The sequence below is a fragment of the Nannobrachium achirus genome (assembly GCF_963921795.1).
Source record: "Nannobrachium achirus genome assembly, chromosome: 1".
NCBI lineage: Eukaryota > Metazoa > Chordata > Actinopteri > Myctophiformes > Myctophidae > Nannobrachium > Nannobrachium achirus.
The window spans coordinates 57,307,847-57,325,346 of record NC_137810.1 but is presented as its reverse complement, the minus strand read 5'-3'; the positions used below and the strand labels follow the sequence as shown (position 1 = coordinate 57,325,346).

General features: G+C 45.9%; 1 protein-coding gene across 1 annotated transcript in view; it reads left to right on the top strand.

Annotated features, from left to right (window-relative positions):
• glis1b (GLIS family zinc finger 1b) overlaps positions 1 to 17,500 on the top strand; it is a gene marked incomplete at both ends in the record, with an annotated part of 148,515 nt that overhangs the window by 48,339 nt on the left and 82,676 nt on the right. Inside the window, 2 exons of the mRNA XM_080730349.1 lie at positions 10,972 to 11,164; positions 13,970 to 15,674. Coding sequence (XP_080586475.1) covers positions 10,972 to 11,164; positions 13,970 to 15,674 — 1,898 coding nt within the window. The remainder of the gene's footprint in view (positions 1 to 10,971; positions 11,165 to 13,969; positions 15,675 to 17,500) is intronic.

The window sequence follows — 17,500 nt, the reverse complement described above, 5'->3', positions numbered from 1 at the left end:
AGGGGGTTAAGTTCTCCTAGATTGGAGACATGTGTCTGCTTAGCTTTATTAGTCATTTATATTAGTCACTGAGATCAGGAAGGGCAGTTTTTTAGCCAAGGCACAACACCATTGAACTTGAACGCCACTCTGATCATCAGCCCCTCAGGGCTGCATGAATAGGTGTACAATTACATTTTGCTGCAATTGCAACCAAACTGCCTATGACTGGAACCACCACACACACACACACACACACACACACACACACACACACACACACACACACACACACACACACACACACACACACACACACACACACACACACACACCTCCCACTTTGAAATTCATCCAATATGTGAATTGTGTTTCAACAATCAAATTAATCACCGGGCAGGGTGACCGCAGAGTTCTGTTAACGAGTGAGTCGCACCCTAATTACCCTAATTATAAAGGCCCTGTCCATTCATTTGTTCAGTTTCTGTCTATTGTCTTACTCTGCAAAACGAACAGAAATCCTCCTACGGTTACCACAGATGTATTAATCAGATGTATTAATCAGCGACAGGGGAAAAGATTGAAAATCACTTTCCAACGGTGGTTATGATGCATCTCATATTCTTTACGTCAGTGGTCTTCAACATTTTCAGGCCAAGGACCCCTTAGCTGAGAGAGAGATGAAGCAGGGACCCCCAGATGCCATATAGTTTCATCGTTCGACAACACAATCATCAGTGTATTTTTTTGGGATTCATGTCAATTTGTGTTTTCAGATATTTAACTACTTGAACCTTCATTACTTAATAAAGTTTACCTTTTACTCTGTTCTTAGTCTGCTTCTTTTATCCTCTACACCAAACCTCTTTGCCGAAAATAGGCGATCTACAAGCTCACAACGCCTCGCAGTGAGCTTGTAGATCTGCTATTTTTTGCTAAAGTTCTCAGAATATGGACACAAGGGTTCAAGTGATTCATATAAAAAAGAAGGACAAAAAAGTCACACAAAGATTTGGAGGACCCCCTGTAGTAACTCTGAGGACCCCCTAGGGGTCCCAGACGCCCTGTTGAAGACCCGTGTCCTGTGGTTAGCGCAGATGTATTAATCAGATGTATTAATCAGATGTATTAATCAGATGTATTAATCAGATCAGCGACGGGGGAAAGGATTCAAAATCACTTTCCACCGGTGGTTATGATGCGTCTGATATTCTTTACATGCTACAATACTACTCGTGTTCCCCCGCGTCTCTCTGAGAAGAAGAAGGAAGCATGACAAATGGATGACATCAGTACGGTCTTAAAGTATCGGAAGGGGAGTGATTGGAACCTCCTTTCTCCCTGCGCGACAGAGCCAAGAAATAATCACACGTGTCCCCCCGCAATGAGTTTTTCCAGCGACCACGCCGCGTATTATTTTGTATAATTACACCCCTCGTTTGAAGCAATAGTTTATGTGCTCATGTGCAACGGAGCATAGTACTCCCCTTTTAATCTTACCCCATCTCCAAACCCTGCGTATAAACCCTAGGGATGGGACGATATTCTCAGTGATATTATCGTTTATCGCGATAAAAAACCCTCACGATAATCGTGTCGTGGAGATTTAATTTATCTTGATATCGTCCTCCGTCATGCACTGGGATCAATCCATCTTTTATTTGCCGAGCTGCAAATCCAGTACCACTTAAACTCTCTATAATTGGTAAAAGGTACTTGTAATATACATACTTGATTCTTTTTTTCACTCTCTATCAAATGTCTTTGCCAAAAAATAGGCGATAGATCTGCTATTTTTTGGCAAATGTTCCGCCCCATTATAATGGATTTTGATTATCGCGATAATATCGTAAATCGCGATTTCTTTTGTCACAATAATCGTGATATGAAATGTTCATATCGTCCCATCCCTATAGTGTAAACCCACCACCACCCTCCCTCCCCCCTCCCTCCTCTGCCCCTGCATAACTTCAGTGAGCTCCTCCGCTTAGCCTCACTTACAGTGACGCTGATTGAACAGAACATACCACTTCAGATAGAAAAGAGGGGAGACAATAGCCATGTAATGGCAGTCATTGGATGGGAACGTCTCCGCTTTTATAGATGTTCGGGGCTGGCTTGTATCATTAGGTGCCGTGTTATCGTTCAATGGCGCATTCTTCTTGTCGTGGGTGGTGGCGTGTAAAGAGGGGTCGACGTTACAATAGGGCTCTTCTTTGTGTGTTGTTTGTGCATTTTGTGTGGACGTTAATGCTGACATCAGCGGTTTGCATGTGAGGATGATGATCCAACACATCTGTACTGTACATGTGTCTGTGTTGAACAGAACGCCTGCCTCGGGTGCTTCTGGCACCGGCATGTCTCTCTCTCTCTCTCTCTCTCTCTCTCTCTCTCTCTCTCTCTCTCTCTCTCTCTCTCTCTCACACACACATACGCACGCACGCACACGCATGCACACGCACACAAACACACATACACACACACACACACACACTCACTGTACCGTCTCTCTCGTCTCTCTTCTTTTTCTCTCTTTCTCAATCTCACTCTTTTAATCCCACCAGGCACGTGCACACATAGACAATGGGGGCTTGAGCCCCTAGCTGCCTTTTTATCCGTCTGTAAAAAGTGCCCTCTCCAGACCATGAATGCAGTTTTCACTATAGGTGAAAGAAATTAATTGCCTTGTCCAAACTCTCCTGAACTTATATGCAGCATCTTATGTTGAAAGAATTGCCCTCTCTGTGTAGAAATCAAGCATGGAAAATAGCCGATCTCCAAGCTCACAACGTGTCGCAGCCCAGAAATATCAGCCCCTGCCTCTCTAACATTCTCTGCACGTCTCTGAATCCCACTATTCTCCTCTAGTCCTCCCTACTGTGTCTCTCTTTTCCCTCTCCCTCTCCCTCTCTCCATCTCTGATCTCCATCCTCAGAGTGTCATGCCTAATTGTGCCTGAACACTAACAAGTGTGTGTGTGTGTGTGTGTGTGCGTGCGTGCGTGTGTGCGTGCGTGCGTGCGTGCGTGCGTGTGTGCGTGTGTGCGTGCGTGCGTGCGTGCGTGCGTGTGTGTGTCCCTGAACAGCGTCCATCTCCTTCTGTCCTGAGGTGCTGGTTGGTTACTTTGAATTGGACACAGAACTGCACTTTGTTACTAAAACTGATCGTGTGGGGATGTGCTCAGTGGAGCAGCGTAAAGTCCTGCTTTCAGTTGTTTTTGAATCAAATTGATTTTATTTCACCTTTAACTGAATTACATTTTATTATTACATTTGAAAGTGTGTTTTGCATAGAGATGTTGCAACAAGAGCCCACACTTGTGTTAAAGGACAACTTCACCACTTTTCAACCTATCTTCATATACAGATCCTTCTCGAAAAATTTGAATATTGTGTAAAAGTACATTTTCTTGAAACTTCCATATATTCTAGATACATTGGTCATTCAGTGAATTATTCCAAACCCTTTGTTGTTAAAACTTTACATTTTTTATGGCATACAGCTCATGAATATCAAAAGTCAAATTTTTAAAATATTACAATATTACACAAGACCACTCAAAACAAGGATTTATAATGTCAACCTTCTGAAGTCAGAGTTGCTTGAAGTACAGTGGGAAGTTTCCGAAGTCAGTTATGATTTGTGCTATGGCATCTGCATGCTTTTTTACACAATATTACAATTTTTCGAGAAGGATCTGTAATTGGTCCTCTCTAATCTGTGTCTCTTAGGAGAGCTGTGGGAAGTTCAGAAACCCATCATCCAGTATGAGACACAGACAGAGTATATTTTCTTTGTTGCTATTTTATCATGAACATTACAGTAACGAGGACGAATTATATAAAGATAGGTTGAAAAGTGGTAAATTCGTCCTTTAAGTGTTAAAACTCATTAGAGCAAGGGTCTTCAACAGGGGGTCCGGGACCCCTAGGGGGTCCTCAGAGTTATTACAGGGGGTCCTCCAAATCTGCGATAGAAAACTTTTTCTCCTTTTTTATATTAACCACTTTAACCCTAGCGTCCATATTCGGAGAACTTTTGCCAAACATAGCAGATCTACAAGCTCACAACGCCTCGCGCTGCAAGGCGTTGTGAGCTTGTAGAACGGCCATTTTCAGCAAAGAGGTTTGATGTAGAGAGGGAAAAGAGCAGACTAAGTACAGAGTGAAATGTCATGTTATGTATTGACGATTCAAGTGGTTAAATACCGATCTGAAAACTCAAATTGACATGAATCCAAAATACATTGATGATCATGCTGTCAAACGATGAAACTATATGGACTCTATGAGAAGGTTGTGGGGGTCCCTGCTTCATCTCTCTCTCTGCTAAGGGGTCCTTGGCCTGAAAACGTTGAACACCCCTGCATTAGAGCACTCAGAAGGTGTGTGTGTGTGTGTGTGTCAACTATTTTACTCTGGCTGTATATACCTACAGATTGAGGAAGATGATTAGTTTGATAGTACACAACAGATAATCGTTTATGAGAGAGGCAGCCGTTGTTTCCCCCGCGGGGTCAAACATCTGAAGTTCCTGCTCATTCATCAAGTAGAGTTCCTATCCAGAGAAGATGGAATGTTAAGTATGGAGGACTACTATGAACACACACACATGTGCTGCCTTGCTCAATGCTCAACAGACCACCCATGGACCGTCCATATCAGGCTGCTTTGGCTCACGCACGCACGCACGCACGCACGCACGCACGCATGCACGCACGCACGCACGCACGCACGCACGCACGCACGCACGCACGCACACAGACGCACACAGACGCACACAGACGCGGTTAAACACACGCACAATGCTACACACTTCTTCTCTCTCTCTCTCCTCTTTTCCCCCAACTCTCTGGATCTCTCATTCTCTCCCTGTCTATCCCTTTCCCCTTCCCCCTTTCACTGTCTCTAGATGTCTTGTATTTCACATGAGACCCTATATAGTTCTCTCTCTTTCTCTCTCGCTGTCTCTCTCTCTCTCTCTCTCTCTCTCTCTCTCTCTCTCTCTCTCTCTCTCTCTCTCTCTCTCTCTCTCTCTCTCTCTCTCTCTGTCTCTCCTCTCCCTCCCTCCCCCTTGGCTTCCACCTCCTGATCAATCGGGGCCTTAACACACAATGAAATATTCAACGCTGAATTACCGTGGCACATTCAATATAAACTGAATTTACCATTGGGTCGTGTCCAAGCCACCATATGTGGAGAAGTCTGTTTCGGTCTCCCCGGCCAGAGCATGACTGATTCTGTTAATGTTGCAAAGCTCTAAATCACTGGAGCGCTAACATTGTATAGCGTGCTGATCGAGGACTTTGACATCTAAAGCCTGAACCAGAGATTACCTCTGACCTCTCTGTCCGTTTGTGTCCAAGTTCAATTGCTTATTTCCATAGAAACATATAGACGGTACACATATATACATACAGTATATGAGGCATACATACATGCAGAGACATGCTCACTGCACATACAGGACAGTACATACTGTACATGTGAAAAGTGTACTTGAAATCAAATGTCTCCTGTGAAGCAACAAAATAAATATAAAAAAAGAAATGGAAATTTCCATATGTGCATTTCTGTGCAGATTCACTGGAGCACATTGTGTTGCATTTTAATAAACAAAACATGCTTTTCAGTTTAGTTTATTGGACAATATAAAAGACATGAATCAGGTTATGCTTGTACAAGAAAAGACCCGCTACCGGCCCCTAGAGGCCGTGCTGCTCATTACACCAGAGAGTGGTTTGAACCTCACTGACATGTTGCATGCTCTCTGGCTTGCAGCAGGACAAGACATTGTCACGGGTGAAACACAATAAAGTAGTATTCCCTCTGTGGTCCTTGCGGCTGTATAAATGTTTGATCTGAATTGACTTTTATACAAACAGAAGACTTTAAACTAAAAAGGGCTGGTTGGAGGGTTCTTGTTGATATACTTGCATTCAACACAAGTTCATCGTTAAGTTATCTGTCCACAGGAGGCTTTAAAAAGAAGAAGAAAAGTACAATTAAGTCAAACTTTTATAGCCTGGAAACCAGATGAATCTGTCAGTACAAAAAAAAAAAGAAAGAAAAAAGCCCTCGGCAGATTAGTCTGGCCCTGCTCGGTTGTGATTGGATTTCGCTGCCCCCGAACTTGCGGGGCACCAATCGGGGCCCAGTGTGCAAATAGGGGGCGGGTTTATCACCTCTTTCTTTTAATCTGCCCTTTGGAAATGCAGGTTCCACACAGAGATTCCAGACTAATATCTACGTAGTCATATTAGTCTGGCCATGCCAGGCTGAAAGTTTTATGTCCAACCTGCATGGGATTCGAACCCAGGTCTCCCGCGTGAGAGACTTTCTATCACTCATCCCAGATGCAATCCACCGCCTGGCCAGGGAGACATTGCACAACCTCCAACCACTGCAGATGAAATAATGTATTAACATACTCTACCATTAACAGATGAAAGGTTACATTAACATTTCATTCGTTAGAATAAGTTACAGATCGCAGCCTTAATTTACCGGACCATACAAGTCCATCTGGATGCATTTGTACACGCTCAAAGTTACAAATGGATAAAATAACACTGATGATTTTAACTCTCTGCCTCACCATGCTCTGCAGAAAGTGTGAGTCCATTAGAACTGATACCAGCTGTGGATGCTTTGGAGAAAGACATAAAAAAAACACACACACCACAAAGGTCTGATGCTTCTGCCCTGTTTAACAATCGCTGGCAATGGTGCAGGTATTCACATAAAGGCTTCCAAATGAATCTTGCTGGGAAACGAAAACGGTCGTATTTCAATCTCTATAAACACAGCAAATAGTAGGCAGGTAATCAGCACTCCAGGTTCTGTCTCTGTCTTTGTGTGTTTGTGCGTGCGTGCGTGTGTGTGTGTGTGTGCGTGCGTCAGGGACATGCTGGGCCCCTGATTCAGCCCGGGAAAAAGAGTTGGAGAGGCCCTCATTGCAGAGAGAGATCTTTCTCTATAGCGCTGCTGCTACTCAAAGATTTGCCATTTCAGATCATGACAAGTGACACTGACAAGCCAGTGGGCCAATTACTGAGTTACATATCGTCGTTGTCGGGTGGAAACCTGTCCAAAACCGTTTGTTTTGTATTTATCATTTTAAAAATGATTTCAAACTAGTGAAAACAGTAGATCTACAAGCACACAACGCCTCACGCCTGGATCAGCCAGGAATGAACCGGCCGTTCGGGAGTTGTCCCGCTTTTCCCAATGGCCAGCACGTCCCTGGCGTGCGTGTGTGTTTTGACTGATTTGCGCGGCGTACTTTCACTGGCGACCATCCACCTACGTATTTCGAAACAGGGCAATCTGCTTCGCTGAGAGAGCATTGTCTTTTATTTGGGCCTAGATTTACTAGATGTCCTGGCACAGGCCTGCACTTTTATGGTGATGGTGATCTGTGTTTGTGTGTTTGTGTGTGCGTGCATGCGCGTGTGTTTCCAAAGCATGTTTATTTCTGGGGACAGTTAAGGCATAACTCAGAAAATCTGTTTTATGGTGTTGACGGCTCATCTGTGTGTGTGCGTGCGTGCGTGCGTGCGTGCGTGCGTGCGTGCATGTGATTCTGTGTGCGTGCATGTGAACAGTTGAGGCTTAATGAAGAGACTTTACTCATCTCTATCCCCAACTGCATCCTGTTGTCACTGCTGACCATCCTGTTCAGATTAGGCCGTTTGCGGCATTGAGGAACACTTGGCTTGACGTCCGTGGGGGCCTGGAGGGTTTCTGTACACAAATCCAGTCGGATACGATCGCTCTGCGGGGACGCTTCGCCAACGAGCCACGAAAACAACAACAACACAAAAGCCCAACAACAATCCAGGACTCTGTAAACACAATTATTTGTATGGCCTGAAAGCAAACCATTGACATCTTACCTTCTGTGTATGTGTTTGAGTGAAACCAGCATGGCTTTTATAGCCATGCTGCCTGCACCACTGTTTGGTTTGCTGACAGCTCCTCACCTCTCTCTATCTGCTATACCAGTGGTTCTCAACCTGTGGGTTGGGACCCCCCAGGGGGGTCCACAAATCATTTTGGGGGGTCCCCAGATGATTAACTTAATGTGCAACATTGTTTTCTCACTCAACTGTAAACAAACCAACATAAAGTTTAAGTGTATAGAGGGTATCTGCACATTTCTAAAGTGACAATCTAAGGACTTTTAATACCTCTAAAATGACAAATTAAACATTGTCCAAATTGTCAAATATATAGAGGCAGAAATTGTGAAAATAGCCGATCTACATGCTCACAACGCCTCGCATCTCGAGGCGTTGTGAGCATGTAGATCTGCTATTTTCACAATAGAACAATGGTTTACCAATTATAACTGTAATATTGGATCATTCCGTTCTTGACAATAAGCAATCCTACTGTTTGAATGCTGTACAGATGCACACATGGAGCAAGAATAATGATAGAAAAAAATACAAAGGATTTTTTTTTTTTCAACTTCGACTTTCGACTTTCTCTGTTTTCCACTGTTTTTTCCAGCCTGCACCACTGTGTGGTTTGCTGACAGTTCCTCACCTCTCTCTATCTCCTATACCACTGACATGTGGAACGCCCTACCACAGGCCTTAAAGGAGTGTAAATCCCTAACTTCCTTCAGAATTGGTCTGAAAAGTCACCTACAGACGGCTGCTACTCGAAACTTGTAAATAGACTAAGCCCATACTCACCTCCCCTTTTCCACTGTAAATATCGTCTTTTTTTTATTTTATTTTCCTTTTCTTTTTTCCTTCTTTATGACTGCTTTTTTCCTTTGGTTATTGATGATATCCTCTGCATAGTACTGTATTCTATCCGTCTGTCTTTCAATGTTATAAGTGATTCCTGTGTAAATAAGCTGAAAAACGTACTAGCACCTTCTTTTAGTTTAGTTGTACCAGTGATTTGTACTGTCATGAAACTGTACCTTTTCCTATGCAACCTTCTAATACATTCTTCCGTCAATCTTCAATCAATCAATTCCAGGATGTGAAAATAATATTCCAGTTACTCTGGTGGTTAATATGGAACATTTAACTCTCATCTCCTCTCCTCTTCTGTTTCCTCTCCTATTCTCTTCTTGTCTTCTCTAGGGTAGGCTTTTATTTATTCAAAGCCTTGTATTTCTTCCCTCTCTCTCCCTGTGTGTGTTCTGTGTTTACAGGTCCTCTGCACAATCCCCATCATTAGAAGAACCATCATAACTTTAATCTGACTCCCCTCGATTTCTGGCAAACGTTTGACCCAATATAGCCTCATCTTGTTTACTGCTACCCTTTGCTCCTACACCCTTTCCATTCCTAATTCTGTATCCATGTTGCACTGTGTCACAGGCGGGAGTGTTTGGGTGACTGTCTTAATAAAAGCTCATAGGGTGTGATAACATTGTCAATAACATCGTTAGGAGCAAATTGAATTTGAGAAATTGAGTTAGGGAAGTTGGAAGAGGGGACGTGTGGCCTCCTACACATGAGTGAGAGGGGATATCGTCTTACCCATTGGAACCATTTTGTTTGGCCTGCTTTGACAATTCAGCGTTACATTTTGGGCCATATTCTTGAGGCAGAAATATGGTTTAGATTGGATTTCTGGGCATGAATTCGCTGTATATTCCTTTAAAAATGTAATCAAAATTCCTCCTAATTTTCTTTTACGAGTAGTACATAAGAAATGAAATATGTTGCAGCATATAAATTAAATGAGTAAATGAATTAAATCAGTTTTAAATTAAAAAGCCATGGCTATAGTCCATTACACACAATTCCCTCATAAAACTGGTCATTGATATAAAAGAGAACATTAATCTGCGCTAACCACTTAAACCCTATTTTAAACTTTGTCGAATTACAGTGTCCCGCAAAAATAGTGATCTACAACAGGGGTTCCCAAACTTATTTTGGCTCAGGGCACCCCTGTAAATATATTTTCATCTGAGGCACCCCTACAATATATTCATAATTTTCACTCCCAACACCTTACTTATGCCTTATTTTAGCGATTATGTTGCGAGGAAAACATTGAGATAATAGCCATTTTGGTTAGAACTGACTGAAAATAACTTTGTACTTCAAGATTAAAACGATACTAAATATGTTTTTAAGTGTTCAAATAAATTCAAAATATTATCAAATAATCTCGCAGCACCCCTGGACTGCCGTCACGGCAGTCCACGAAAACCCCTGATCTACAAGCTTACAACGTGTCACTTTGCGACGCATTGTGAGCGCGTAGATCCTCCACTTGTGAAAGAAACTCGCAGAACATTTGAGAAACGTGAGCTTGAAGACTGACTATTTTTGAAAATGTTTGAAAATGTTGAAAGATAAAAAAAAAGTTTGGAAGATATTTGCATTTAATGACATGAAAATAGCAAAGCCAGGTTGATTGTTCACCCACCAATGGTAGTACTCGCGACCTCATGTTTATTTGTTTAATGATGACAAATGAATTCCTCACCTCAAACCAGTGTGCTTTCCCACACCGCAACATCACTTGCAACACTCGGTGTTGTCAGCCGAAACGGTTCACCAAAGCACATCTTCCGGCCCGTATATCATCACGTACCGTACAGTACACGGTGCCTCTTGCCAGCGAGTATTCCTTGAGCGTTCATTACCTACTGTAATAGGATTTCAACATGTCACTGATGGAACGGCCTCCGCTGTTGAACCATTGGAGTTCTCGTGGCTGACGGCACTCCCGGGGCTGTCAATAATCTGATCTACCGGTACATCTGCCAAGCTTTTTTAGCTCTCGAGATTGACTTTGGTGCAGCGCGCTCTCTGCTAACTAAAACAACGTCCCAGTGAGTACAACATGTCAAGTGATGAATTAGCCATGTGTTTTCGTGCGGCAAAATAGCCTCATATCTGTCTACTTAACGTACATAGAGAATTGATGGGGAGCATCTGCGGAGGAGCTTGTTTAACTATGTGAGTCCATTACCGTGACACTTTCCCACCCCCCACTGTTTCCACAGTGAACGGCGCTTACTGCTTGGAGAAGGACGGTGCCAGTGACTTGGGCGGCAGCGATGGCACCCTGATGCGCTGTGGGCAGGGCTTGGCGCTGCCAGTGGGCGGTCAGCCAGCCGAGGCCTACAACCACACCCTGCACTGCGAGAGACCCACACAGGACCTACATCTCCAGGATGGATCTCACCAGGACACAAGGTAAAGCCATCTGCGGCGGCAACCATGTCGCTGTACGTTCATGAGTTCATAATTATCTGTCGTTTCCTTTTGATGATGCACAATTCATGATATCTGAGACGAAATGTGATGTTTTACAGTCCTGTTGTGGTCCAGATGGGGCTGATGTTTATAATCAAGAATGTTTCGCCAAATCTTATAAAACATATTGAATTATCTTGACTCACATGTTGACGACAAAAGTTCTATGCAATCTTATAAAAATAGAATTACAGAGTATATAACATTTTAATGATAGCAATTAAACTCATCTGCTGAACAGTCTTCGAGAGTGCATCTTATTGAATGTTTAGCGGGTCATAAAGAGAGTGCAGCGAGCGGCCCTGCTATCCGGTCTCAATAATGTGCGGTTTCACCTCTAACCCCCCCTCTCTTCCGGTTCTCAAACCCTCTATCCAGGACATAACTCTGAGAGTTTACAAATGGAACCAAATGGAGGGGTAAGAAGAGTCCATTTGGCTCTATTTGTTCACTCTCAGAGTTAGAGACCTATATGTCGTCCTTGTCCGGTGAAAACCTTGTATGTGCAAAACCGTTCGTTTTGCATTTATCATTTTAAAAATGATTTAAACTAGTGAAAACAGCCGATCTACAAGCATACAACGCATCGCACCGCGAGGCGTTGTGTGCTTGTAGATCTGCTGTTTTCACTACTTTTGTGTGACGTGCCTTGTACGATGAAGCAGGGCTTTACTTCGCGAAAGAACGTATACATTTGAAACTTGGAGATACAAGGTTTCCACCGGACAACAACGATATATGGGTCCATTGGGAACCCCTTTGAGGAACCCTGAGGCACTTCAAATAGATTACCCAAAATAAGACACAGGAGCACTCAGTAAGTCTGCATCTCTCTCTGTCAAGCTGAGCCACTGCCAGTCAACCCGACTGACTGAGGAAGATGATTGTTGAAACAGCTGCCTATCACCCCTGCAATAAATGTCCAGACTAGACTTAAAGGGGGATACCACTAATTTTCAACATTGAACTACAGTATGTCATTAATATACCTTAGAGTTGTGTGGAAAAAAGTTCTGTCGCTTAGAACTGGAGGATTGATTGTGGGGTCATGTGATCAGTAGTCTCGCGTAGCCAGACAACTATTCCACAATCTCTGAATGTTATATAGAGTCTGGAACAGCAGCTCCCGAACGGCGAGTATCGAAAACGGGCATTAACGTTCAAAAAAATACATTTTAAAATGTCATTTCTGCTAAGCAGCACGCTAAACATGCTTATTTTTATTTATATAATGATAAATGTGTGTGATGTGAGACGGAAACGGAAGTGACGTGGGGGCTTCACTTCCGCTTCATCTTCGCACTCATCATTTCTTCCCCGGTCTGCCAGACTGTATGCCGGGAGCATTTGACCAAATCGCGGAGGCAACCGTCTGGCCACGCGAGACTATGTGATCAGTGACATCATTAAGTACTCTGCAAGCCTCCAGTCAATCAATCCTCCAGTTCTAGACAACACAGAAGGGGGCAGACCTTTTTCTTATTTCCACACAACTCTAAGGTATATTAATGACATAGGTCAAACTTGAAAAATGAGTGGTATTCCCCTTTAAGTGGTTATGGAGTGATCCAGTGTCTTATGTAGGTAGTCTTATTTGATAATCCCAGGTAATATACTTATTCTAATGTCCTTCACTGTTGACCCCCACAACCCTTCTACTCAAAACATGGCTGAAGTGCATAGGACTATTCATAGGATTATACATAGGATTATACATAGGATTATACATAGGATTATACATAGGATTATACATAGGACTATATATAGGACTATACATTTGGGATTTTGTTAACCACTATCAACCTGGTGTCCCTATTTCCAGCTTTTCAAAAAGTAGACGAAATCTTTCAATTTCGTAGATTGGCTATTTTCAAGTGCGGCGAAGTATAAAATAGGGCTTAAGTGGTTAATTGACAACTATGGCAAAGTGCGATACTACAGTATAGTGGCTTTCTACATTCCTAGCTAACGTTATGTCCGCTGGTGTCCCCTTGTCCCTGTCCCCCAGCATGGCGACAAGGGGACAAAGCTGATTCCTTCATGGGACAGTCCAGAGAAAGAGAGGGCCCTTCTCACATCACTCAGGGTCTTTGGACAAAATCCATAATGAGCCAACTGACAGGGATGATTATGTAGGAGATCACAGCGACGCATGGAGAAACTCGACCCGGGTCCCCCATTCAGCGGGGCAAAGATTCCCACCATAATACTGCCCCCCTTCACAGGCTGCCATTATACCACCAAAAACAGGTGATTCCCTGTTTATTCCCCCATGTTGGGTTGGGTTTAACCCCTTTGTGTCTTCAAAGACCCTGTCAGACGGACAGCCAGCCAGTGGCCTCCCGATCTCTCTTCCTCCGCCCCCTCGCTCTATTCTTAGTTATAAATGGTCATTCATGGCTTTTTCCTCTGGCAGATCACGGGCTCATTTCACTTATTTATGAAATCATCATTGGCAGGCATTGCACGGTCATAAGTCAGTAACATCTGTACTTGGGATGGTTTGGACTGTGTGTTCAGTTCACTTCCTATAATTCAGAGACGTACCGCAGCTAAAAGGCTGTTAGTTGTGTTGTCAGGCTGGAGGATGGTGGGTAGGATGTGGGGGTTGTGAGAAGGATGAGCTGGCCTCTATCTATCAACAGCCAGTCAGCTAATAGCGCTCATATTCCCCTCAGTGTCGCCCTAATCGCACAGCACTCAGACCCCCCCCCCCATCTCTGTGTATTTTCTCCCCCTCCGCAGGTCCTCCTCTGCCTTCCAGAGGTCCCTCCCGGTCGCCTCTCCCAACCCGGGCTGCGGCGGCGGCTCCAACGGGGTCAGATCCACGCTGCCTTATCCCGTCAAACAGGAGACCTCCATGGGCTACAAGGTCTCCGCCTCGCCGTCCACGGGGCCGGGGGTCTCCTCCGGCTCGCCCCAGCAGGGCGGGTTTCAGCACTGTCGCGGCGGCATGGTGGGAGCGAGGGCGGGGGGGGCGAGGAGGGGGGAGCCGGCGGACGGCCCGCACATCAGCGGCAGCGGCGACTGCGCGGTGAGCGGCTTAGGCAGAGGAGCCGCCTTGTCAGGGGACGCGCCGTACCCGTTTAATAATGAAGATGGCTCCTCCCCGCTGGCTTTGTCCCCCGCTGCCGGCGGCCGTCATTCAGCGCGGCACCTCAGCGCCAGCAGCCTGAAGAGACTCTGCCTGTCCCTGGCCTCGCAGTCCGCCACCTCCGCCACCGGTACCGCCAGCGCTGACGCGGTGCTCGCCGCCTCCCCGTCGGCGGCCGGCGCTGCCTCGGAGGGCATCGACATCAGCGCCATCATCTGCTCCTCCTCCTCCCCGCCGGGTCACATGTCCATGGTGGCCTGCGTCAACGGGCCACCCCGCACCGCAGAGCCCTCGCCTCCCGGACACACCAGCGCCGCCGGCTTCTCTTCGCCCTCTTCCTCCTCTTCTTCTTCCTCCTCCTCCTGCTCTGCCTCTTCTCCGCCCTCCTCCTCTGTGTCCCGGGGAGCCCCCCTCAACCCCCACCCGCCTCACGGCAGCCCCCAGCGGACCGCGCTACAGGAGGTCTGTCACCTGCTGCCCTCGCCTGCTGTCACCTGCCTGTTGTCGCTCTCCTCCTCCGCCCGCTGCTCCTCCTCCTCCTCCTCGTCCGTGTCCTCGTCGGAGCCGGAGCAGGGCCAGGGCCAGGGCCAGGGGCCGTGCGAGGAGCAGGGCTCCATGCAGCAGCAGGGGCCCGGGCCGGGGGCCGGAGGAGGGGGAGGAGGAGGAGGCTCGGAGGGTCTGGGGCTGATGAGCGGGACCCTGATGTCTGGAGGCATGGGGGTGGGACCCGGGGCCCTGCTGGACGGGGGCCAGCAGAGAGCGGTGGCCGCCCTGAAGCAGGAGCCCCTGGACGACTTCTCCCCCAGCGAAGACGAGCTCTTTCAGCACCACTATCACTACCACCACCACCACCCCCACCACCTGGGCGGGCGGAGCGGGCACCTCCGTCACCCTCATCACCCCCCGGCCCCCCCGCGGCCCGCCATGCCTCCGCCCTACCACCTGCACCAGTACGTGGGCCCCGCCGCCCAGGGGGGCCTGCTGCAGCTCCAGAGTCAGCCGGCAGGACCTGCTCCCGCCTCCTCTTCCTCCTCACTGGGACTCAAAGCGTCCTCCGTGGGCCCCGCCGGGCCCCACGCGGCCCCGGAGCGAGACGAGGTCGGAGGAGTCGGAGGAGGAGTGGGGGGAGCGCCGGCCGACAAGCAGGTGTGCCGCTGGATAGACTGCAGCGCCGCGTACGAGCAACAGGAGGAGCTGGTGAGGCACATCGAGAAGGTGCACATCGACCAGCGCAAAGGAGAGGACTTCACCTGCTTCTGGGCGGGCTGCATACGGCGCTACAAGCCCTTCAACGCCCGCTACAAGCTGCTCATCCACATGAGGGTCCATTCTGGGGAGAAACCCAACAAGTGCATGGTGAGTCAACCCTACAGTACAGTAATGCTCAAGCTCCGAGCAAACAACCCAGGCCAGGCCAGAACCAGAATGTTCCTACAGTAGCAACATCCTGTGTGCCAGTTTTGAGAGTGAAAAAGGGGTAAAATGTTACACTCTCAAAGTTAAACTAACACTTAGAATGTTTCTTTATTCACAGCCCTCTGTGAATAACATAACTCTCTGGTTGTTGTTAATTGGTATCACCAGGGATTATTATCATTAACGATATATGAACTCATGCAAAATCCAGGCCAAACATTTTCAGAAAATGTGTTTTCATCTTGGATGTAAATTGGCAGCAAATAATTCATCTTTATTCAATTACATTATATTTTTTTATGTGGCTCAAATTGTTATACCCATAAATACAACCTGGGCCTTCTCTGTCAAATGAAGACATTTTCCATTACATTTGAATAATTCCCCTCGAGATGATTTTTCTCCTCAATAAGAGGACGTACCCCATGTCCAAAAACCAAACTTGCTTCACTGCTGATTACTTTTCAGCATGAATTTGCACATTGTTTTGTTTGAGAAACAGATATGTTTGCAATTCATGTATTTGCAGCCGAGTTATTTTTTCATTTTTTTTCTGTGGGGCCGTGCTATGGCTCGTGGGCTATACCTTGTCACTACATAAATATATCCGTGGTTGTATTCTTTACAGGTAAAGCTCCAATTCCACAAGTCAACACACTAATCAATGTCAACCTGTCTTTCGCCGGCATCCCCTCGCAAACGGAAAAAGCCCTCCAAACCTCCAGAATGATTTAGTCCAAATACACAATTAGTCCACAATTTGTGTAGGGTGAAGCCGTGTTTATTTTCACGAGCGCTGTGTTTTTTAAGAAGGGGATTCGAGATCTCGAAAAGCCAACACATCTGGTTAACATAACTAAACAATGCCTACACTTGATCCCTTTAAATGGGAGCTTTAAATGTTTAGCTGTCCCACAAGTATTAAGTGAATTGGCTTTTATAGTCCAAACCAAACACGGGGAGAAAAGTAGTAGTCTGGGAGAAGGTTGAGCCACGGAGGGGATGGCCGCGCAACCATTCCTAGTCTTGCTCAAGTCATGGTTTTGGCCCCCGGCGTCAGAAGTGGTCTTCTTCATGTTCGGGAATCCGTCCAAATGCTAATTATTGAAAAGCTTGAGTCTGCAATATTTCTGCGGCACCTGTTTTATTTCAAGTGTGGACTTTTTCTCTCTCTCTCTCTCTCTCTCTCTCTGATGAAGTCCAGGCCTTGTTTATTTTCTAAATAATTTTGGATAATAGTGGCTTGTAAAAATTAGCTGAGGTGAGAGAATTTCAAAAGGGAATAGAAAGTCACACTGAGGTAATTTTTCGTCGTTTGTCGGGTGAAAACCTTGTATGTCCAAAACCGTTTATCATTTTAAAATGATTTAAACTAGGCGAGGCGGCGCGTGCTTGTAGATCGGCTGTTTTCACTACTTTTGTGCGACGGCCTTGTATGATGAAGCAGGGCTTTACTTTGCGAAAGAACGTACACATTTTAAACTTGGAGATACGAGGTTTCCACCCGACAACGACGCTATGTGGTGCTGAGTATGGCAATACTCGGTATACACGCAGTGTTGCACACCAGAAATGGCAGATCTACAAGCTCACGACATGTCACGCTGCAATGTGCTTAGAGCTTGCAGATCTGCTATGTTGGGTGTGTGACACCCGTGTGCAACTAAGTATGAATCAGCCTTTAGAGCCTTTGAGCCGTGAGCGTTGATTGCAGCTGAAAAAGACACACACACGCTGACACTCTCCTCTGTTGTTGCTATCTTCTC